We start from the raw sequence: 24560 nt of genomic DNA on the forward strand, positions 1-24560 counted from the left end.
CATCATCCCTAGCTAGCAAGACCAGTGGTCAGGGATGATGGGAATTGTAGTTCAAAAACAGCTGGAGGCCCAAGGTTGGGAAACACTGATCTATTCCAACCCCCTGCGACTCAGGAATCTCAACTAAAGAATCTATGGCAGAAGGTTCTGGGTTCAGTTCCTGGCATCACCATGTAGGGATGGAAAAGACCTCTTCCTGAACGTGTTGCTGCCAATCAGTGTACAGCATAGTGTTACAAGAATTTTAAGGTCTTAGATATATAATAAATGTTCATAAATGAACCAAGCAAACATGGACATAAATATACAAACCACATGTCTGAAGCAGCACAGGAAGACAGTCCAGAAACCATTTTGACTCCCAAGCTGACCAAATGTTTCTCTGCAAGGAGGGAGGAGGTGAAAAAACCTCCCTTGTTACGGGAATTGGGTAATCACCATCTCAAAGGAAGGGGCAGACTACCAGGAAAGGCAGTCAAATAAGGCATTATCAGGTAACCTGGCAGACAGGAAAAACAACATTCAAATTTCTGTTGTAGACAATCTTTTCTGTGATGTAGGTATGATGTTTGTTGGGTTACACCCCTTCTGTGATCCATATAGGATGTATGGAGGGGTGGTCTTGAACTCCAGGGCAGGGAATTTAAAATGTCTATATAAGGGCAGGCACACGGGGGTTCTGGGTCCTCCTCCTTTCCTGCGTGTGAGGGGAGCACCCTGTTGCAACAGCTTTAATAAAAATCAGGCTTACTAGCTGCTTTGCTTCTCAATATTCTCTAGTTGGCCTCTGTTATTTTCTCTGACCGATGGAGAAGCTACAAAGGATTCTACAAGGGAATAAGGGCAGATTTTGGTTTATTACAATAGACGGTATTGTGCTAGAATCTAGATAGACCTCTGGTTTGTCTCTGTTTAAGGCAGCTTCCTAAATCCCTAGGGCTGGACTATGCACAGTACCATAGAGCCTGAGACTCCTAATCTTAGGGTAATGAGTTCAAGTCCCATGTTGGGCCAAAGATTCCTGTATTGCAGGGGCCTGGAATGGACGACCCTCGTGGTCCCTTCCAAATCCCAATTCTATGATTCTAAGTACACATGAAATAGAAACAGAGTGTTGTGACACCTTAAGGACTAACGGATTTATTAAGGTATAAGCTTATGCCTTTTGTGGAATACAGTGGTACTTTGGTTTACAACCATAATCCGTTCCAGAGGTCCGTTTGTAAACCAAAACAGGTTGTAACCCAAGGCGCGCTTTCGCCAATGGGGCCTCCAAAAAGAAATTGTCCGTAATCGGCCCCCCCAAAAAAGGGTTGTAACCCAAAAAAAGGTTGCAAACTGGGACACGCACTTCCGGGTTTGACGTTTTTGTAATCCAAAACATGCAAACCAAGACGTATGCAAACCAAGGTACCACTGTACAGTTCATGAAATGCTATATTGCATTGCATTGCGGGCAGGGACTGTATAAGCCGTGAAGTCTAAAGCCAATAAAATACAGAGATGTGCAGAGGTGGATAATGGAATATTATAAGTGACTGTTCACAGAAAGCGATTGTGTCGATAACGTAGACATCCTGGCATGGGCAAGCCCTTTAACGACACGTGCAGTGTGATAAGCCACATGAAATCTAAAGTTCAGCTTCAGGTCAATTCTGGTTTTTCTTTTTTAATTGGTAGAGCCTGTTGCCAGCAAAAAATAAAAAATAAATTCCCCAGCTAGTACTTTGCTTGCTTTGGTTCCAAAGGTTCTCTTTTGGGCGATGGTTTCACAGCTTCTCGAAGAGGAGCAACAGAAGCAAGCTGCTCTCACAGGGCAGCAGTGTCTTCAAGGGTAGCCTCCTTGAAAGGGAAAAGCTCCAGGAATTACAGGAATTTATGGAGCTCTGGCGGGTGCGGCGGGATCTAAAGGCGTATTTCCATTTCTTGAGAAAACAATTCTGAGTCCCTGTTTTCCTGAATCTCCTGACAGCAATGTGACTCTTGCCCTGCCTTCCTCTTTTATTTTCTTTTTTTGCACTATTGACCTTTTTATCATGCTGGAGGGGTGAGTCAGTGGACATGTTACACCAGAATAATCCCATTCACCCTGATAGCCTGAGTGGCAATTTCATCGGTGTTAGCATGCCCTGAGCAAACAGAAGGATTTCAGAAATCTGTTCCTTCAACATTCCCAGCGTGATCCGCCGGGGAATAGTAGACAGAGTAGTCCTGGTTTTAACAATCCTATCCCACTTTTAAGTTTTGAATGAGACTTTTGTCTTTGCACTTATTTCTCTCCTCCCTTCATGGTGTTCCTGAAAGCAATGTCAAAATCTTCCGTAGTTTACTGTTTTAGTCCAAATCAGGAAACTATGGTTTGCAGTTTCTCAGAGCAAACCAGGACTTCAAACCATAGTTAAAGATACAAAACTGGTATCCACAGTTTCCCTGCTTGGATAAAATCAACAGGTTAGCTTTGAGCAACATGGTCTCGGTTTCACTCCTTGCTTTCAGCATTAAAACATGTCCTCCAACCCTGAATGGTTGTGGGAAGGAGTTCCAAGCAACTGCAAAACACAATAATGCCACATAAATGATGAATGATGATTATAGGTTTGGGAAGTCTGCTCACCTGAGTAAGGACGACAATTCTGCCTTCTGCATCACTGTGGTTCAAACGCTTTAAAGCAAATTGAACGAGCTACCCCAAACAAATAAAGCATGACTAAATTCTACCATGAAGCGTTTAGAATGTGGTTGGCAATTTTATCTGCAATGCCTTTATTTCAAACCCAGCGAATACATGGCTGGCATCGCAACAAGAGATGTGCCTTTGTTTGGCATGGAGGCCTCAGATTCCAAAAGTGTATTTGGCAGGAGGCGCTTGGAGAGAGATTTTGGGATCGCCCAGCTGAACATCACCTCAAGGCTTGAGGTTTCCTTCAAGTGGGGCTGCCTCGGTATCTGCTGCAGAATGCAGCAGCCAGACTGCCATGTTACTTTTGCTGAGAGACCAGCACTGGTTCCAATTTGCTGCCAGGTTTCAAGGTTCTTGTGCCTCAAACGGCTCGGGACCAAAATACCTAATCCCTTATGCTCCTGGGGTCTTCTGATGGGCCCCTTTGCGTGGTCTTCCCCTGTGCCCCTGAGGTTCAGTCGGCCTTCATCAGGGATCAAGGCTTTAGTGTGGCTGGCCCTGCCTGTGGAACTCCTTGCCAATAGAAGTCCAGTGGGAGTCCCCGCTTTTCTTTTAGACACCATTTCAAAACCGTACTGCTGTGACAGGTCTTTGGAACGTGAATTTTTTTACGCTGCACATGCTTCCTACGATAGTGCAGCTTAGAAGTACCGTATTTTTCCATGTAAAAGACTAGGTTTTCCCCCCTTTAAAATAATGTCAAAAATTAGGGGACGTCTTATACTCTGGACCATCTCCCCCCATTTTCTTAAACCTGAGTCCCCCCAAATAGGGGGCATCTTATACATGGGGGGCGTCTTATAGATGGAAAAATGTGGTATTTAAATAAACAGATAGCTCTGTGCTCCCCCATCTGTGCCCTTCACACTCTGCTGTTCATTTGGTATAAATGAGTGTGTTCGGGGTCGACCAAAAGACATTTTCTGACTGAGATATCTCCCATGTATGAAAGCTGCCCTCCAGTAATGGGGCAGAGACCTCCACCACACCTGAGGGCAGCAGGTTAGCTTACTTGGCTGCAGGGCAGTCTCTGTGGCTCTCGCTGCTTTCTGCCCCATAGCACCTGCTGCCTGAGGTGGCTGCCTCATTCTGCCCAATGTCAGGGCCAGCCCCTGAACCTATTGAAATGAATGAGAGTGAACCGCCGAGTTGTGTGTTGTTACCTGTGGTATAGGAAGTTGGCTTTTACTGAGTCGGACCTCTGACTCATCTGGCTCGGTATTGTTTGCAATGGCCGGACGGCAGTCCAGCGATATCTGGTTCCTCAGCTTTGCAGGGCTTCAAACATTACGGCCAGCCTTCTGAATTGAGCTGAGAAACCTACTGGAATTGTTTCAATGCAATCTCTGCCCCCAGTCGCTGTTAGCCTAAGTTTTGTGTGTGTGTGTGTGTTTAAAACGCTTTATTGAAATTAGAAAAAAGTAACATATAACAAAATTATCCATAGAAAAAAGAAAATATATTAGTGTTTGTTATGTTGTATCATGTTCTTCCTTAGATTCCAATAACTTCCAGCCAATTTTTTCCCTTCCTCCCTCCCCTTTAACCCCTTCCCCCCAAAAATTGTTCTCTCTTCAAATCTTTAACCATGTTTACAGATTATTCATTCTAATTTGGATGTTTGGGTTGGCTTCCCCCCGTGCTATCCATTTCCTATAACTTGTCCATTTATTCAAAATCTTTTGAGTTTATTTTCCCATGTATCTTCCGTCATTACCTGTTCAAATATATCAGATTGTATATATTCAAAAACATAGTCATTCAATTTTTCCATTGTCCATTTATCCTTTTCCTTCCATCCCAATGCAATAACAAGCATACCAGCTAAGATCATACTTTTATACCAATCTTGCTCTTTTCTTTCTATTTTACTATTCCTGAGAGAAGCATTTCTCTATTAACTTCTATCTTAACCTGAAACACATCAGAAATAACCTTTGTAATCTTTTGCCAATATTTCTTTACACAAATGCATTGGTAGCCTAAGTCACAGTTTCTGGATGCAAATTTCCAAATGGCCTTCAAGGGCTTGTTGTTGTTGTTGTTGTTTAGTCGTGTCCGACTCTTTGTGACCCCATGGACCAGAGCACGCCAAGCACTCCTGTCTTCCACTGCCTCCCGCAGTTTGGTCAAACTCATGCTGGTAGCTTCGAGAACACTGTCCAACCATCTCGTCCTCTGTCGTCCCCTTCTCCTTGTGCCCTCCATCTTTCCCAACATCAGGGTATTTTCCAGGGAGTCTTCTCTTCTCATGAGGTGGCCAAAGTATTGGAGCCTTAGCTTCAGGATCTGTCCTTCCAGTGAGCACTCAGGGCTGATTTCCTTAAGAATGGATAGGTTTGATCTTCTTGCAGTCCATGGGACTCTCAAGAGTCTCCTCCAGCACCTTAATTCAAAAGCATCAATTCTTCGGTGATCAGCCTTCTTTGTGGTCCAGCTCTCGCTTCTTCAAGGGCAGCCCCGTGGAAAGGTGCATTGCACCTGTAGGGAGACATGCCAAATCTTGACCCAAACTCCCAAGTTACCAGCCCTTTATTTGGACAGCTTATTGGCGTCCTCTGGGGTTTCCGCCTGGTGGATGTGGCTCTAGAGATAAATCCGACTCTCTGTGTTATCAATGCAAACTCTAGAGAGCTACTTCCCTTTTCCTGCTGCCTGAGCTTTGTACGATGCTTAGATTGTCTCTCTCCCCTCAGTGTGTATACAGACCCCAGGAAACAACTGCTATCTGACGTTTGGCTACTCCACCCATATCCTCTGGCTTTAATTAGAAATCTTCAGCACTGGTCTCCCACCCTACCCTGCAGAACCAAAGCTTTTATCCATCGGCGCAACCCCTTTAAGGCTCCCGGAGCCTTAGATGTCATGCCCAGCTAATTAATGATCAATAACAATTGCTTGTTTAATTGTTTATTTACGGAAAGCGTATCTCGGCTTCTCTTCAGACAGGACGGCTCCGGGAGCCGCTTCTGGAAGATCAGTTAAAAACAAGAGAGTTTGAACTAGAATGATCCCCCCTTCAAAATATTTTGGAAGAAGAAACAAGGATTTGTGTTAGCCCTTTTTTGGTTCTGTCAGAGTTTTGTAACTCAGTAGATTAAGATTTTGAATTACGGTGCTGGTTGGACAGTGTTCTCGAAGCTACCAGCATGAGTTTGACCAAACTGCAGGAGACAGTGGAAGACAGGAGTGCCTGGCGTTCTCTGGTCCATGGGGTCACAAAGACAAACTCATGCTGGTAGCTTTGAGAACACTGTCCAACCATCTTGTCCTCTGTCGTCCCCTTCTCCTTGTGCCCTCCATCTTTCCCAACATCAGGGTCTTTTCCAGGGAGCCTTCTCTTCTCATGAGGTGGCCAAAGTATTGGAGCCTCAGCTTCAGGACCTGTCCTTCCAGTGAGCACTCAGGGCTGATTTCCTTCAGAATGGAGAGGTTTGATCTTCTTGCAGTCCATGGGACTCTCAAGAGTCTCCTCCAGCACCATAATTCAAAAGCATCCATTCTTTGGCGATCAGCCTTCTTTATGGTCCGGCTCTCACTTCCATACATCAAAGCCCATTTTGCTCTCTTTTTTTAGGGTTCTGCTCTCTTTTTTAGGGTTCTTTATCTTTAAATGGGACTTGGACTGTATACCTAACTTTTTGGGTGGTTAGAGAACTGTTCTTTGATAGCCCTTCAGGTAGAAGACCAGCCTCTGTAAAGCAGGTGATGAAGATAAGACCTTTGTACCTTTATGGAATTCTCAAGCTGAGATGTCCACCTAGTTATTGGAATGAGGAAGGGAGAAAAATTCCTCTTTAGGTGCACCAGAGCTTTGCAGAGTTGCACCAAAAGTTTTCAGAGCTCTGTGTTTGCTTTTAGAAAGAATGCATTTCAATAAACTGTTCTTTTTTGGGGGGTTGGAGAAAGCACAACTTCAGCCCTCCAAAAAGGCATGTGACTGTTTAGTTATCCTTGTTGCATTTTCTCTCCCCCCCCCCTTTTTTCCTTTTTGATAACATTTTATTAATTTTCCAAAAATCACAACAAAAACACCATAAACCAATTTTTAACCATAATTTTTGCTTGCCTTCCATCCTCTCCCCCTCTTGCTTCCATTGTTTAGTACTCGTTCATGCATGACCTTAAAACCTTATATTCTTAATAATCCAATTTTAAACCTCCTTCATCTTATTACAAGTGACATTTAAAGTTATACTAATATAAAACACTATGCACAAAGCTTAAAAGATATGCATTAAACATTCCTCCCCCCCTTCCCCCCCCAAAGTCCTCTTTCTTTCTTGGGTTTCAAGTTAACTGATTTCTCCAGCATAGTTCAATAATTTATTTTGCCAGAATTCTTTATATTCTTTTGTGGCTGCTCCTTCCTTCCTTCCTTAGGAGCTGACTTCCTGGCATCCACTCTTAAGTACAGGAACAAAGTCTTTCATTCAATAAATCCATCTTTCATTCAATAAATCCACCTATACAGCAGTACCTCAGGTTAAGAACTTAATTCGTTCTGGAGGTCTGTTCTTAACCTGAAACTGTTCTTAACCTGAAGCACCACTTTAGCTAATGGGGCCTCCCACTGCCGCCACGCCGCCAGAGCACGATTTCTGTTCTCATCCTGAAGCAAAGTTTTTAACCCGAGGTACTATTTCTAGGTTAGCAGAGTCTGTAACCTGAAGCGCCTGTAACCCGAGGTACCACTGTACATCATCCTTGTTGCATTTTCAAACTTCAGTGGTTTGGTAGGGAAAATTGTCCGTGCGATTTATGTGCTTGAAAATGGCAAGGGACTACAGAGAGATTTTTCGGTGGTTGTGAAACTCTCAAACAGAAACGGCCAGCTGTTTCCAAACGGACACAACCTTCTTGAAATCTGCTCAGCAAAGGTCAGTTCACACAATGCTCTCACGGCCCGATGATGCCCCTGCAATGTGGGTTAGCCTGTGTATTTGGAACATGCTCAGTGTGTACACAGCAGCCGGGAACATTCTCCGTATTTGCTGGGTGAGCCGGAGAACTTTTCAGTGAACACAGCTGGGACTCCTCTTCCCTGCATTGCATGTTTTACTTCAGGGAAGCTTGCAGACAGTCCCTTAGAAGTCACAGTTTTTCACGTCTTGCCTAAAAACATGGAAACGTGAAATTAGGGGAAGTAAAATAGCGGGGGAAATGGCTGAGTTAAAAACAACAACAACCCATGCATTTAATATTCTGCGGAGGAAATTGGGAAATAAATGACATTCTTAAGGCACTATTCATTTAGAGCCTCTCCAGATGACCTTTTTTATTGAGTATTCATCCAAATTTGCTTTCACAAAGTTGAGCTAGATTATATCCGGTCTTCGCTGAACATTAGTTTTGATTTGTTTGTGCACTCATCCTGCTTTGCTTAGGTAGTATGTCTAATTCTTCCTGATAGTCAAACTACAAAAAGTCATTTTTAATTTTTTTCTTAAAAAGCGGATTTGTTACACTAGGGGTGACAGAACACTTTAATCCGCTATAAATGTGAAAACTCGAAATTCTGGTATTGGCTCAACTTCATCCTGCAAAATACTGTTCGTCTGGACTCCAGGTGACCTTTCCATGGCAATTTATCCATATTTTGGCAGGCATAAATAAGAATTCCTTATCCTGTTGTGAGTCTCTAATGCGTTACTTCATTTTCTCATAGATGGTGGAGGATAGCAACCAAATTTGCCAGTGGAGTTCTTTTTAATGCTTGATATTTTACTATGTTTTTATATATGCTGTAAGCTGCCCAGAGTTGCTGGGGAAACCCAGCCAGATGGGTAGGGTATGATGATGATGATGATGATGATGATGATGATGATGATGCCTACATGGGCTTGCCTCTTTGCTGGCCCATTGAACACAGAACATCTGCATAACTGTGCCCATTACTCAGGAGATTTTTTCAAAATTTCCATTCCATTCCATTCCATTTATGAATTACTTCCTGTGAGACACCTCAAAGGCAATTTAACAACATGGCCTTCAGCAATAAAAACATATATTAAACTATTGCATATTTTAAAACCATTTCATATCCAAGACAGTTAAAGATGGGGGTAAAAAAAAAAAAATCAACTGTGGATTTTATATATATCTACACACACACACACACACACACACACACACACTGCTGCTAGTTTTAAATAACTGGGTGAGAAAGATTCCTGTTAACCTTCAGAGATGATAGCAAACAATGAGATTATGCCATACTCATACAAGGACAACTCAATGCCACTCGTTCATTGGTAATAATAATAATAATAAATTTTATTTATACCCTGCCCAAAACCAGGCTCAGAGCAGCTAACATGAAATGTATAACACATTAACATAAAATCAGACAATCAATTAAAATACATCCTCAAATCAGATCAGGATCAGAATAAAATCCAATCAGATTAGGGTTGGGGACCTTAAATGCTCACCAGGCCCAGCTGTTTGTGCTGAACTTATATGGGCCTGTGAGAAAAATTAGGAGGCCACTTTCATGCAGGTTCTTATGAAAGGGGAGAGGGGGTCAGACTGAACCCTGACCAAAGGCCTGGCGGAACAGCTCCGTCTTGCAGGCCCTGCGGAAAGATGTCAAATCCCGCAGGGCCCTGGTCTCTTGTGGCAGAGCGTTCCACCAGATTGGAGCCACAGCCGAAAAGGCCCTGGCCCTGGTTGAGGTCAGTCTAATGTTCTTGAGGCTCGGGACCTCCAAAATGTTATTATTTGCGAACCGTAAGGTCCTCTGTGGGGCATCCCAGGAGAGGCGGTCCCGTAGGTACAAGGGCCTTATAGGGCTTTAAAGTACAGTGGTGCCTTGCAAGACGAAAAGAATCCGTTCCGCGAGTCTCTTCGTCTAGCGGTTTTTTTGTCTTGCGAAGCAAGCCCATTGATGGCTTAGCGGATTAGCGCTATTAGCAGTTTTTAGCGGCTTATCGGCTTAGCGGATAAGCAGCTTAGCGGCTTAGAAAAAGGGGGGGAAGGGGAAAAAACCCGCAGGAACTCGCAAGACATTTTCGTCTTGCAAAGCAAGCCCATAGGAAATTTGTTTTGCGAAGCACCTCCAAAACGGAAAACTCTTTCGTCTAGCGAGTTTTCTGTCTTGCGAGGCATTCGTCTTGTGGGGCACCACTGTATTGGCTTTGCTAAAATGAGGTTTGCGCTTTCTAGTGAAGGGGATCGCCTCCCTGTTCTGTTTGCCCAAATCATTTCAACCTCTCCAGCCTCCACTTGGATGTTTCGCATTCCAGTGTTGCAACGGAAGTAAAGTTGGGTGTACTTTGTAGTCATGAGGCAACAGTTACAACAGCAACAAGAACGGAGGCTTAATATAAAAACACACACACACCACAGAAAGTGATGTCACAGAGCAAAGGTCTGTAGCGTATTGAAGCTGGAGGTTAGCAACAGACAAGAAGCCTAATAACTCTGCCACACCTCAAACGGAAGGTCAGGGCTTCTTTGATCGAATGCACAGAGAGCTTCCCTTCTTGTCAGGAGGTTGAATTTGGACAAGACAGAAGTACTGTTCTTGGGGGACAGGGGGCAGGCAGGTGTAGAGGACTACCTGGTCCTGAATGGGGTAGCTGTGCCCCTGAAGGACCAGGTGCGCAGCCTGGGAGTCATTCTGGACTCACAGCTGTCCATGGAGGCGCAGCTGTCCACCAGCTCCATCTGGTATGCAGGCTGACACCCTACCTGCCCGCAGATTGTCTTGCCAGAGTGGTGCATGCTCTAGTTATCTCCCGCTTGGACTACTGCAATGCGCTCTATGTGGGGCTACCTTTGAAGGTGACTTGGAAACTGCAATTAATCCAGAATGCGGCAGCTAGACTGGTGACTGGGAGTGGCCGCCGGGACTACATAACACCGGTTCTGAGAGATCTGCATTGGCTCCCAGTATGTTTCCGAGCACAATTCAAAGTGTTGGTGCTGACCTTTAAAGTCCTAAACAGCCTCGGCCCAGTATACCTGAAGGGGCGTCTCCACCCCCATCGTTAACCCTGGACACTGAGGTCCAGCTCCAAGGGCCTTCTGGTTGTTCCCTCGCTGCGAGAAGTGAGGTTACAGGGAGCCAGGCAGAGGGCCTTCTTGGTAGTGGCCCCCGTCCTGTGGAACGCCCTCCCTTCAGATGTCAAGGAAATAAACAACTATTTTACTTTTAAAAGACAACTGAAGGCGGCCCTGTTTAGGGAAGTTTTTAATGTCTGATGCTGTATGGTTTTTAATATTCGGTTGGAAGCCACCCAGATGGGCGTGGTATAAATAATAAATTATTATTATTATTGTTATTGTTATTGTTATTATTATTATTGAAAACTGGAGCTACATTTCACACATTTAAAGCCCTGTGATGCCATCTTAAACAATCATGGCTTCCCCCAAAGCATTCTGGGAACTGTAGTTTGTCAAGGGTTCTGAGAGTCGTTCAGAGGCCCCTATTCCTTTCCCAGGGCTACTGTCCTCAGGGCGCTTGAACAGCCAATCCCTCCTCACAGGTAATTCTGGGGAGTAAGTGTCAACACCCTTAACCAAACTACAACTCCCAGAATTCTTTGGGGGAAGCTATGACTGAAAGGTATCGTCATGCTTTAAATGGATGGTGGATGTGCGGCTTAAAACATGTGTTCCTGGCTTCCAGGTTTACATGCACAGGAAACCCTTGTTATCATGTGGAGGAACATTCATTCGTGTGTCAACTTTCCCCTCCAGCCTCAAGTGTGTACCCTGTTCACACAGGGATCTCAGGGCTGAAATATAGTTTCTGTAAATGCTTGAAATGATTGGCTGTGAGGATATGTGTTTGGGGTTGTTGTTTTTTTAAAGATGTTTTCAATTGAAAAAAGTTACTGTTTTGCTGATTGCCACCCAGCGCTCCTTTGGGAAGAAGGGCAAGACAGAAAATTAGCAATTAAATGAATGACATCGGCTGACCACCACAGCCAGACCTCTGCCTCAAGGTTTATTTGCACTAAAAGCAAAGAATGTGGGCTCCATGGCTAGAATATAGAGGGAATTCACCTCTCCAAGCACAAATCCCTTCAAATCCCTCCCAAAGTCTGGAGTGTCCTGTGCAGACGGTATTGCTACCATTATTGTGAGGGGAAATAATCACAAAAGGTCTTTAGAAAACAACAGGCTGAGGTTGTTTTTTGTGGGGGCAGACTGGGAGGGGCAGGGCTTTGCAATTTAATTTTGAATGCGTCCAAGATTGTTCTGGGCATCGGGATTTTGCTTTGCACTGAGCTGAAGTTGTGTCCAGTTCTGGGCACCACAGTTCAAGAAGGACACGGACAAACTGGAACGTGTCCAGAGGAGGGCAACCAAAATGGTCAAAGGCCTGGAAACGATGCCTTATGAGGAACGGCTAAGGGAGCTGGGCATGTTTAGCCTGGAGAAGAGGAGGTTAAGGGGTGATATGATAGCCATGTTCAAATATATAAAAGGATGTCATCACATAGAGGAGGGAGAAAGGTTGTTTTCTGCTGCTCCAGAGAAGCGGACACGGAGCAATGGTTCCAAACTACAAGAAAGAAGATTCCACCTAAACATTAGGAAGAACTTCCTGACAGTAAGAGCTGTTTGACAGTGGAATTTGCTGCCAAGGAGTGTGGTGGAGTCTCCTTCTTTGGAGGTCTTTAAGCAGAGGCTTGACAACCATATGTCAGGAGTGCTCTGATGGGGTTTCCTGCTTGGCAGGGGGTTGGACTCGATGGCCCTTGTGGTCTCTTCCAACTCTATGATTCTAGGATTCTATGAAGCACTGCTGTGTTCTGACAGTGGGTCTCCCAAGATCTCAATCAAGAATCTTCACCAGCTCTGCTACCTGTGAACCTCTAACACAGGCAAAAGCATGAGATCGCCTGTATGCAAAGATGTGCTTTGCCACAGAGCGTTTATTTATTTATTTATTTTTATTCTCTGTATAAATATTGCCCTATAGTTTTTTTGGGGGGGGGGAATGATTAATAAAAAATTAAAGGCAGTTGTATCAAATGGGGTTTTCCCTTGCTGTAAAGTGTTTCTACAAATCTGTATACTCTTATCTTCACTGATCCTCACCGCTGCAGCCTTCCATGCCATAACTTATTCTGTTCCTTAAAGATCCCACAATCCTCAGGTGCAGATTTTGGGAAGTGGGTAAGAGGGAATCACGTGCTCTGCTTTACATGAGCCGATTTTTATTTTTCAAATAAGGCAGAACCGCCTTTGAATACAACCCAAGGTCACTGGGCAGTCAGATGGTGACCTGTCTGAAGTGCGGCTCTTGTGCAACAGCAAAACAACTCTGTGTTGCCCAACAACTAGCCGTGCAAACAATTGTGAAAGTGCTCCCAAGAACTTAGCCAAAGCTGGCCCCTGTTGGCCCATGGCTTTCTGTAAAACCAGATTAACTTCAAACCTTGTGGGGCTTTAGAACCATTCATACAAATTTCAGTGTTTCGCAAACTTTGTTTCCCAGGCTGTTGCTGGAGTACAACTCCCATCATCCCTGACAACTGGTCCTCCTACCTAGTGATTATGGGATTTGTAGTCCAACAATAGCAGCAGACCCAAGTTTGAGAAACACTGCATTAGGCGATCTTCCCTCCCTTTCATTTTTTTATTAGAAGAGCTAAATCAACACAGAATAAGGGGAACAGCTTGGGCTCTGTGGATAGCTGTAGACATTCAGTGTCAGCAGCACTGAGCTAAATAGGGCAATGGTCTGGCATGATAGAAGGGATATTCCTGTGCCAAGTGAGACTTAACGTATTTTTCCCTCTATAAGACGCACTTTTTCCCTCCTAAAAAGTAAGGGGAAATCTGTGTGCGTCATATGGAGCGAATGCAGGCTGCGCAGCTATCCCAGAAGCCAGAACAGCGAGAGGGATCGCTGCGCAGTGCTCCCTCTCACCGTTCTAGCTTCTGGCTTAGCCGCACGAAGCCTTTTGAGGGCAGGGGGAGCTGTCATCCCACTGCCCTGAAGAGGCTTTGCACGGCTATCCCAGAAGCCAGAACAGCGATCCCTCTTGCTGTTCTGGCTTCTGGGATTCAGAATATTTTTTTTCTTGTTTTCCTCCTCTTATGGTCTGGTGCGTCTTATAGAGTGGAAAATACGGTAAACTACAGGCTCCTGTAACCAGTGCTTGTGGTGATCCTTTGGGTATCGTAGGCGAACATGGATGACAATATTGGTGGTTATAATGGTTCTAGGAAACAAGGCGGGTCAGTAGCTCAGCCTAAATGTAGACAGTCCCAGGTCCCCTCTGGGATGGGCAGTTTTAAAAATTCCTGGCCAGCTGATCCAGGAAGTACCACTGCGATTTGGGAGAGACTGCTGGGCTTGATGGACCAGGGGGTGTGATCATGTCATGCACTCAAAGAAGTGACTTATCAGGATGTGCTTTGATTGCATCCCTGCTTAAACTCCGCCATTCTTTTGTACGTCTTTTCACCAGATGAACGAGAGGCAGTCCAGAAGAAGACTTTCACGAAGTGGGTTAACTCTCACTTGGCACGTGTGTCCTGTAGAATTACGGACTTGTACGCCGACCTTCGCGATGGACGGATGCTTATCAAACTGCTGGAAGTTCTTTCGGGAGAGAGACTTGTAAGTGCCCATTTCCAATGCAAATCTTTATGGCATCTGTGCCGTCCCAGTTGTAACAAGAGTCTAACTTTGCTGCAGGTCTGTTAGTTCTAAAGTCAAAGCAAGAGCATTGAGTGCCTCTCATGATATACTGAGTGTGGCCATGGGGCAATTTCACATTAAAGTCCTGCCATGTTGTTTTTTTTTGGGGGGGGGGGTGTTATTTCAGTTGATGTGAGTGAAATGTGCAAATTACCCTTTGTCTCGTTTTCTTGCCGTGATTTTAACAGGAGTGAAGAGCTAAGAGGTTTAGAAAGGGTTCGCTCTGGATAATTGGGACAGGAGAGGAAAGTGTGTTATCTGAATAAACTTATTGTGTGTGACTCTTACCTCATAACAGCCTCTGCCAACACGGTGTCCTCTACAGGTGGTGGCACTACAACTCCCATCAGCCCCAGCAAATGCTCACTGGGGCTGATGGGAGTTGTAGTCCAACAACATCTACAAGGTATCAGGTTGGGGGAGCTGTGGCCTTCCAGATCCCCGGCCAGTTATGATGGGAGTTGGAGTCCAACTGCTTTTGGAGAGTCGCACTGTTAAGTTGTGAGTTGACATAGCCGACGACCAGCGATTTCTCCAACTAGCTCTTTATTTCGTAAGCTGGAATAGAACTGACTGCAAACAGCTCAGCCGGCCTGCTTTTATAGTTGTTGTTTGGAGAACCCTGTTCTCCTCAGGGAACTACGCTTCCCAGCCTTTGAGCTTCAGCAGCCTGCAACACCCCCGAATCACTTACAGTATTGTTGCAATGCTATCATATTTACTATATGCGTTTGGCTGTATTTGTGTGAGACTCCAAAGACTTGATTTTTATAATACACAGTAGGTGCTTCCTAGCCTGGTTGCCTTGACTTTAGAAGGAACACAACTGCAGCAATCTCTGTGCAAAGAGCTCTCATTCTGGCACGCCTTCCACTGCAAACAAACATCTAGATAAAGTGGTTTGCGAAGGCCTTGAGATAATTGCATGCATTCCGAAGTATGTTTGCAGGATTAGCTTTTAAATCTCGTTTGCTGAACCCTCTCCTGCTTATGTTTCTTTTTCCTCCATGCATGCTGATAGTTGTTTTGAGTTAAGCATTGGTGATCCCACTGCCACGCTCGATGGGTAGGATCATGGCTAAAGCCAAGGGAGCCTTCTAGGATTTTGCAGCCCAGAATTTAGATAAGCCGCCACCCAAGGGCCATTTCCAACTGTTTGCTTTTTGGAAATGTTTCTGCAGAAGCAGCCACAAAATGGCTGCATGTCTGGTGCCTCAGAAGACCAGAATGGGTGGGTGGGAATATATGCTACAGTAAAAAAAAAAAAGTTAGTTCACAACTCCACTTAAGCATTCCTGCATCCACACACATGTTCCTGTTGGGCCATTATTTCCTTATTTGTTCTGAAAACAATACCAACACCCCCCCACACACACCTGTAATTAATTAAGGAAAAAGACAAAGGTGTAGCCCTGTGATAAACGTTTAGCATTTTGTGCCACAGCAGCATATTTTGGGGTGGGGGTCAGAGGTGCATCAGCCCTGCTGCCCCCACAACAATAGAACAGGAGGAAGTGCCAGCCAGGTATGGGGAGATCTGAGTTGGCAGTGGCAGCAACACAGGTGTTTGTGCCAAACTGCAGCTCCCCTGAGCTCTTGGGTGCCTTGCTATGCCCCATTCTGGTGAGTGCCAGGAGGGCGTCTCTGCCTGTTCACCACCACACCTAATAATAATAATAATAATAATAATAATAATAATAATAATAATAATAATAATTTATTATTTATACCCCACCCATCTGGCTGGGTTTCCTTACTTCTTGCAGTGAGGGAACCGCCAGAAGGCCCTCGGCGCTGGACCTCAGTGTCCGGCCTGAACGATGGGGATGGAAACGCTCCTTCAGGTATACTGGACCGAGGCAGTTTAGGGCTTCAAAGGTCAGCACCAACACTTTGAATTGTGCTCGGAAACGTACTAGAAGCCAAAGTAGGTCTTTCAAGACCGGTGTTATGTGGTCTCGGTGGCCACTCCCAGTCGGCAGTCTAGCTGCTGCATTCTGGATTAACTGTAGTTTCCGAGTCACCTTCAAAGGTAGCCCCACGTAGAGTGCATTGCAGTAGTCCAAGCAGGAGATAACCAGAGCATGCACCACTCTGGTGAGACAGTCCGCAGGCAGATAGGGTCTCAGCCTGTGTACCAGGTGGAGCTGGTAGACAGCCTCCCTGGACACAGAATTGACCTGCACCTCCATGGACAGCTGTGAGTCCAGGTGACAGCCGAGGGAGAGAAGACTTCTCTATTCTCCAAAAACCTCTACAGAGTGTTGGGAGGTGGCTGTTGAACAGTGGAGACTGTGTATAGGACTCTAGTCAGGAGGTGAGGCAGGGAGACTCACCTGAAATTGAATGGAGGGATCTCGCTCCGATTGATCTGAAAACAGATCAATGACATGCTGTGGTTTGCTTGGAAAAAGACACATCTTTTTCAGGTATTTAGTTTTTTCCTTTTTCCTTTTGTTTTATGCTGGGTTTTTTAAATATCTGTGTTTGTTGATGTAAGTTTTTGTAACAAAAGTGACTTGAGTGTTAAATAAATAATAATTCAACAATAATAATCCATTTATTTATTTCACAATATTAAGGGGGGGGAGGGGACGCAGCTTCAAATAGAAGAGGATGTTTGCTCAAAGTACAAAAGGGAAAATGAGAGAGACCGAGAGACTGAAGAATCCATTGTCCATATTATTGCACACAGTAAATGTGTGAAATGTTCTCCATGGTCCAGAAAATTGGAAGAAGATAATGATGATGGAGGAGAAGCCACTTCTAATTTCCTCCTCTCTTGCTTGGAGGAAATGGTTTGCAGGATCACCTGAATGCAGCTTAATGCTCCTTAGCTGGTTTTTAAATGCAGCAGAGTATAGTAGGTATTATTTTACCTCTCAAGTTCTGGATCTTGAAAGGGAAGTTTCTAATCGCAACTTTGCACTCCCCTTTTATTTGATACAGGGATTGGATTGCCGTTACGTGCCGCGAAAATTTCCCCGTGTAATTCAGCAAGCGCTTTAGGGACATAAATATTAAAACACTCGGTAAACATGACAATATAGAAGCACAAGCAATATCCCTCCACCTGATTACAAACATTAACCACTTCTGTTACCGCTCCATACAGCACAGCTCCCAGTGACCAGGAATGGCTCCTGACCCTATAAGAGGGGTTTGGATGTGGGATATGGAGGGAGAGGGTGCAGAGGGGAGATGGAGAAGGGAAAGATCTTTGGGGCAAGCTGCCTTACTCTTGTTGAACCATTGGCTGCAACCCCAACAAATATATTATGGCGTGGGATATGGTAGGCAAATACAAGGTTATTGGTACCTTAAATGTGGCTGATCTCCCAATCCAAGTGGGTAGCTTAGTTGGGTAGAACGTGATGCTGATAACGCCAAGGTTGCAGGTTCGATCCTCATATGTGTTAACGGAGAAATCTGAGGGCTTCCTTGGACAAAAAACAAGGACACCAGCCAGGAATACTAGAGCAAAACAGCAGCCAGTAGGCTTGGTCTTTATTGAAGACTGTCACGACAGGACTCCCACCTGCCACCAGGTGAAACAAAATGGAAGCCCAGAACAAAAGAAGACCCCAACTTTTATTAGTTACTAATCCCCCAAATTACACCCCTAAAACTACATCCCAACTACATCATTGATACATCACAAAAAGGAAGGGTTGAGGGAGGAGTTGTGGTGGTAACCTGAGTATCCTGTCACCTGGCTGGTTCCCCCCTTTCCCCTTCCCCATGAGTACTTTCCAGGTGACAAAGGGGAGTTTGCAGTTTCCTGCCCCCAGAGAGAAGAGTTGATCATTGTCCTTTGTTCCAGTCCGTGCTGAATCCACTCCCATATGCAAGTTCTTTGTGACCTTGATGGTCTTCTGTCTAGGACCATCAGGGTTGCCCTAGCAACTGGGCAGGGCTCCTGTGGATGTGCTGGGATGGTGAAGGGATTATGGCTGCCCTGTATCAAACCTTCCCCATTTTGTAGTCCTTCCTTCATGGAGTAAAATAAAAGTGCAACAGTGCTGATCCGATGAATGGTTGATTTTCTATGAATTTATAACAGAAGCGTAACATATGTCGTGTGTGTGTGTCGAGTTTGTACAAAGTGAATGATTTTGGGGGGGGCGTTTCTGCGACATATGGGACAGCTGCATATTCCTGCATTGCAAGAGCTTGGACTAGATGATCCTCAGGATCTCTTCCAACTCTACAATTTTATGAATGGAGCTGCTGCCGTTATGGGGAATGCGGGTATGTGAAAGAAGAGTATACCAATCCACCCCATTTTATTTTTTCTATATTGATATCCTTTCCACTACTTAGCAGATCCATTAAAGTTTACCTTTATTATTTTTAAAAGATGTTTCCTTTCACAACTTCTTTGTTGTTGTCCAAATCCAAAAGTGTTTCCAGAAAGTGAAGGTGGATCACTTTTGCCCTCCGGGAAATAAATCAAGAGGCTAGTCCTTAAAGGTCAATCCGCCAGATAATTAAAAAGTCAGAAGTGGATTATTTTCCTATTTGCGATGTGGGAAAAGAATCCAGCTAGCGTGGAAAGGCAACAACATTTTAGGATTCTTCCCCTCCCGACAGTAACACAAACACACCAGCACGAGGCTCGTTTATATAAAACGGCACTTTTGGCCGTTCAGTGCTTTAACAATAATTCCTTTATTTTTTCCGAAAGCCCCAAAGGTCATCTCACATGCACACATCTTCTCTGGCGAATTTTGCCCTTTATTGCACAGAGGGGGGAAGATTAGAAGGAATTAAAGTTGCCTCGCTTTATGTGTGCCCAACACATAACTGAGATTCTTAAACAAACATAAACACAGCGAGCGAAGGAAGCCAGTTTGCATTCCTCCCTGTCCAAAATCCCCGTCCCACTTCCTCAGACTGAAGGAAGAGGAAATGTGTTTATTATTATTTACATCAGGGAGTATCTTGCCGTAAGCTTGTGGAGTAGGTTGTTATTAACCCAGGAACAGGGGAAGCAGCTGAATCTTAACCTTCCAAGTCAAGGCCTAACATGCTACTTGTCAGCTGGGCCATAGCATATCTCAAAAGCAGTCGATTCTGTTCTGCGTGAATGTTGCTTCAAAGATCCAAGTTCCCCTTTATAAACACTTCATTCCCAGAAGCTAGTATCTGGGGTTGGCACTGAGTGTAGACAAGGGGTATCAGATGTTAGAATCATAGAATCATAGAGTTGGAAGAGACCACAAGGGCCATCGAGTCCAACCCCCTGCCAAGCAGGAAACCCCATCAGAGCACTCCTGACATATGGTTGTCAAGCCTCTGCTTAAAGACCTCCAAAGAAGGAGACTCCACCACACTCCTTGGCAGCAAATTCCACTGTCAAACAGCTCTTACTGTCAGGAAGTTCTTCCTAATGTTTAGGTGGAATCTTCTTTCTTGTAGTTTGGAACCATTGCTCCGTGTCCGCTTCTCTGGAGCAGCAGAAAACAACCCTCCTCTATGTGACGACATCCTTTTATATATTTGAACATGGCTATCATATCACCCCTTAACCTCCTCTTCTCCAGGCTAAACATGCCCAGCTCCCTTAGCCGTTCCTCATAAGGCATCGTTTCCAGTCCTTTGACCATTTTGGTTGCCCTCCTCTGGACACGTTCCAGTTTGTCAGTGTCCTTCTTGAATTGTGGTGCCCAGAACTGGACACAGTACTCCAGGTGAGGTCTGACCAGAGCAGAATACAGTGGCACTATTACTTCCCTTGATCTAGATGCTATACTCCTATTGATGCAGCCCAGAATTGCATTGGCTTTTTTAGCTGCCGCGTCACACTGTTGGCTCATGTCAAGTTTGTGGTCAACCAAGACTCCTAGATCCTTTTCACATGTACTGCTCTCAAGCCAGGTGTCACCCATCTTGTATTTGTGCCTCTCATTTTTTTTTTTGCCCAAGTTCAATACTTTACATTTCTCCCTGTTAAAATTCATCTTGTTTGTTTTGGCCCAGTTCTCTAATCTGTCAAGGTCATTTTGAAGTGTGATCCTGTCCTCTGGGGTGTTAGCCACCCCTCCCAGTTTGGTGTCATTGCAAATTTGATCAGGATGCCCTTGAGTCCATCATCCAAGTCGTTGATAAATATGTTGAATAAGACGGGGCCCAAGACAGAACCCTGTGGCACCCCACTAGTCACTCTTCTCCAGGATGAAGAGGAACCATTGATGAGCACCCTTTGGGTTCGGTCAGTCAGCCAGTTACAAATCCACTGAGTGGTAGCATAGTCAAGTCCGCATTTTACCAGCTTCTTTACAAGAATATCATGGGGCACCTTGTCAAATGCCTTGCTGAAATCAAGGTAGGCTACATCCACTGCGTTCCCTTCATCTACCAGGCTTGTTGTAGAGCCGAGAGTTTCTCTTATGTATTAACAGAAGCTTGCAAACAAAAGTTTGCAAAAAAAAAGTCTGTGATAGTTACTAAAGCCTAGTAGCCTGTGTTTTCATGCTGGTTGTGAAGGAAGTAAACCCCCTTCGTCACAAGCAGTGTAAGAACGCATCGATGACAGAGGAGGGATGGAATACTCCAATGTATTCTAATGTATACTCGCCTGAACAGAATTCTTGATCACCTATGGTGACCAGGCAAGCTTGTAGATACAATGCTGTGTTAACAACTGTACACAACAGTGCATTTTAAAAACTTCAGGGACCCTCTTCTATATTGACGGCTTCATCACAGAAACCCTGCATGTTGCAGAAGATTCTGGGATGCAAATTCATGTATATAGAATTGTGGCTCAGGGTGTAGAGTGGGGAGAGAATGAGATATCGTCTTAAGACCTAGCCAGTGCTCGCCTGTGACTACCTGTTGCTCTGCAGGGAAACCTGCCCGTTGTGACTGATCTAGTGAAGAAACTCTCAGCAGTTTCCAATGAACCCTTGTATGTTCCATGGATGGGATTTTGGCAGGTACCTTGCAGCGTCTTAGCACTGCAAGTGATACTCAGTACCGTATTTTTTGCTCTATAAGACTCACTTTTTCCTTCCTAAAAAGTAAGGGGAAATGTGTGTGCGTCTTATAGAGCGAATGCAGGCTGCGCAGCTATCCCAGAAGCCAGAACGGTAAGAGGGATCGCTGTGCAGCGATTCCTCTTGCTGTTCTGGCTTCTGAGATTCAGAATATTTTTTTTCTTGTTCTCCTCCTCCAAAAACTAGGTGCGTCTTATGGTCTGGTGCGTTTTATAGAGTGAAAAATACGGTACTTACCAAAATTCACTCTACCTGCCTATTAAAGTATAGGAACCCTATCCTCTGTTGCATAGGGTGATTCTATGTCTGCTCCCCCCAATCTCATGTCCTGCACTGCAAAGACCATCAGCCCCAGCCACCTTGGCCAATCGTCAGGGATTATGGGACCTGTAGTCCATAGTATCTGGAGGACATCAGGTTGAGGAAAGATGTTCCAAGTATGAATGGTGTCCATTGTGAAATTGTTCTTGTTATGTACTGAAGTTCTCACCCTGGGCCAGCAGGGGGATACTGTAGATAGTTATGCAAATAAGGGATCGAAAGTGACGTTCAGTGATTGGATAGTTTTATAAAGTTGTTACAGTAACGTTGTACTGGAGCTCTATATAAGCAGGCTGACTGAACCCTTCAGTTCAGTTCTGTTCTGTTCTGGCCTCTGAATAAACAAGAGCTGTTTGAAGAATCGCTGTGTCGTCTGATATGTTCACCCACAACTTAACAGTTCTTACTTGCTCCAGTTCTATAGGTTGAAGCACAAAGAGACAAAACAAGAAATTTCCTCTTCCTTTGCTTCTAAGTACCTTTTGGGTTCAGTTCTAACTACATTCATTTCCACAGGTCTCCACTATTTGCCAGAAAGTTGGAGCGGAAGATTAGGGCTCCTAATTAACTTGATGGATATATTTTGAAGTAGTCAAAGCTAAGTCCTCTGAAAAATATTGTTTCTCTGAATTTTAGGGTGGAAAATATATAAGGCTAGGGGTGCACAGTTAATCACTGAGCAACATTATGAAGTTACTCATTTTTAGTCCTTGTTTCTTTTTTAAAAAAGCAAACCACTGGCGTGCAACATTGTTGAAAAACAGTTATTACCAGTGGTAATGGAGTCGACGGGAAGTTTGATGTACTTTAAGAAGATTTATTTTCAAAATACATGAGTTGTTGTTCTTGTTAGTTTTATATCTTTGTAACAAATGATGTAAGTGTACAGGTTTTTTGTGTTTTGTTGGTGCGTAAGAAAAAGAGAAAAGAAAAACAGTTATTACCAGTGGTAGCAAATGCAATTCCGGAGGAGCAAAATCAATATTCCCTCTTTCCACAAACCAGCTGATCAGCAACAGAATGAGGAGCTGTCTGACCTGCAGATCTTAATTACCATCAGTTCTATTCCGACAGTGATAATTAAACCTTATTTTCTCAGCAGTTACTTTCCATACCAGCTGAAAAATAACTAGCCTGGGTCATGTGTTTGTTGGCAGACTATATCTTGCAAGAGAGGTTCCCATGAGCAGCTAGCTGTGTAGTGGTCTGGGGCAGTGGGGGACCTACATTTCGGGGGCCCTGAAGCTTGAATAATAATAATAATATAATAATAATATATTTTTATTTATACCCCACCCATCTGGCTGGGTTTCCCCATCCACTCTGGGCGGCTTCCAACAGAATATTAAAATACAATAGTCTATTAAACATTAAAAGCTTCCCTAAACAGGGCTGCCTTCAGATGCCTTCTGAAAGTCTGGTAGTTGTTTTCTCTTTGACATCTGGTGGGAGGTGTTTCACAGGGCGGGTGCCACTACCGAGAAGGCCCTCTGCCTGGTTCCCTGTAACTTGGCTTCTCGCATTGAGGGAACCGCCAGAAGGCCCTTGGCACTGGACTTCAGTGTCCAGGCTGAACAATGCGGGTGGAGGCGCTCCTTCAGGTATACTGGACCGAGGCCGTTTAGGGCTTTAAAGGTCAGCCCCAACACTTTGAATTGTGCTCGGAAACATACTGGGAACCAGTGTAGGTCTTTCAGGACCAGTGTTATATGGTCTCGGCGGCCGCTCCCAGTCACCAGTCTAGCTGCCTTATTCTGGATTAGTTGTAGTTTCCAGGTCACCTTCAAAGGTAGCCCCACATAGAGCACATTGCAGTAGTCTAAGCGAGAGATAACTAGCACATGCACCACTGAGGTGAGACAGTCCACGGGCAGGTAGGGTCTCAGCCTGCATACCAGATGGAGCTGATAAACAGCTACCCTGGACACAGAATTAACCTGCGCCTCCATGGACAGCTGTGAGTCCAAAATGACTCCCAGGCTGCGCACCTGGTCCTTCAGGGGCACAGTTACCCCATTCAGGACCAGGGAGTCCTCCACACTTGCCTGCCTCCTGTCCCCCCAGAAACAGTACTTCTGTCCTGTCAGGATTCAACCCCAATCTGTTAGCCGCCATCCATCCTTCAGCCGCCTCCAGACACTCACACAGGACCTTTACCGCCTTCAGTGGTTCTGAACTATTAGGGGGGCTCCTTCGCAACCAGCAACGAGGTCTAGGTAACCCCTCTTACCTTCTTCAGTGGGATTGTTCCATGACAGATTGGCATACCTGCACAACATCTGTGCTGTTGACTCTCAAACTTTGGGGTTGTTGAAATATATATATAACACACACAAAAAAAATCATTTTGAGTTGTGTGACCTATTTTTTGTGGACTAATGTTGCTTATGTGGCCCCTCCAGGATAAGGGGCCCAGAAAGCTTGATTAGTTTCCTAGTAGATCCACTCTTGGGATTGGGGTCATGGGGAGTTGGAGACCCATAGCTATTTCTGGAGGATCCCAGAAATTAATTAATTTGCATTTCCGTTCTTCATCTGCAGAACTCAGGGCGGTTCACAACATCAAAATACAAGATAAAGACACAAAATTTATAATAAAAAGCAAGAATGAACACCGGGGTGGGGGAACCCCAACAAACCAATAACCCCCCCCCCCAGATCAGAACAGATGAGATTCTTGCCGTTATGCTCCAGAATGAAGAATTTCAGTGAGTTGCAGCAAGATGAAGTGAAACTTTTTACATCAGAGTCACAGGGGTCAGAAAGAGGTGACCGTAGCAAAATATTAATGTTTATGCCACATGTTTCCCTGAGATACATAATACAGCTGTATAAACTTCTGGTTTTTGCCGCAGCTGTTTCAATGAGTCGCTTAAATCGGCAGAAC

At 44.7% G+C, this 24560-nt stretch overlaps 1 protein-coding gene across 3 annotated transcripts in view; it reads left to right on the plus strand.

Annotated features, from left to right (window-relative positions):
• Positions 1–24560, plus strand: part of SPTBN1 (spectrin beta, non-erythrocytic 1) — a 238388-nt gene that overhangs the window by 128085 nt on the left and 85743 nt on the right. For all 3 annotated transcript variants that reach the window (XM_081854422.1, XM_081854424.1, XM_081854423.1), the window contains one exon: positions 14119–14270. In XM_081854422.1, the coding sequence (XP_081710548.1) occupies positions 14119–14270 (152 nt within the window). The remainder of the gene's footprint in view (positions 1–14118; positions 14271–24560) is intronic.

Source organism: Podarcis erhardii, assembly GCF_964252035.2.
Source record: "Podarcis erhardii genome assembly, chromosome: 3".
NCBI lineage: Eukaryota > Metazoa > Chordata > Lepidosauria > Squamata > Lacertidae > Podarcis > Podarcis erhardii.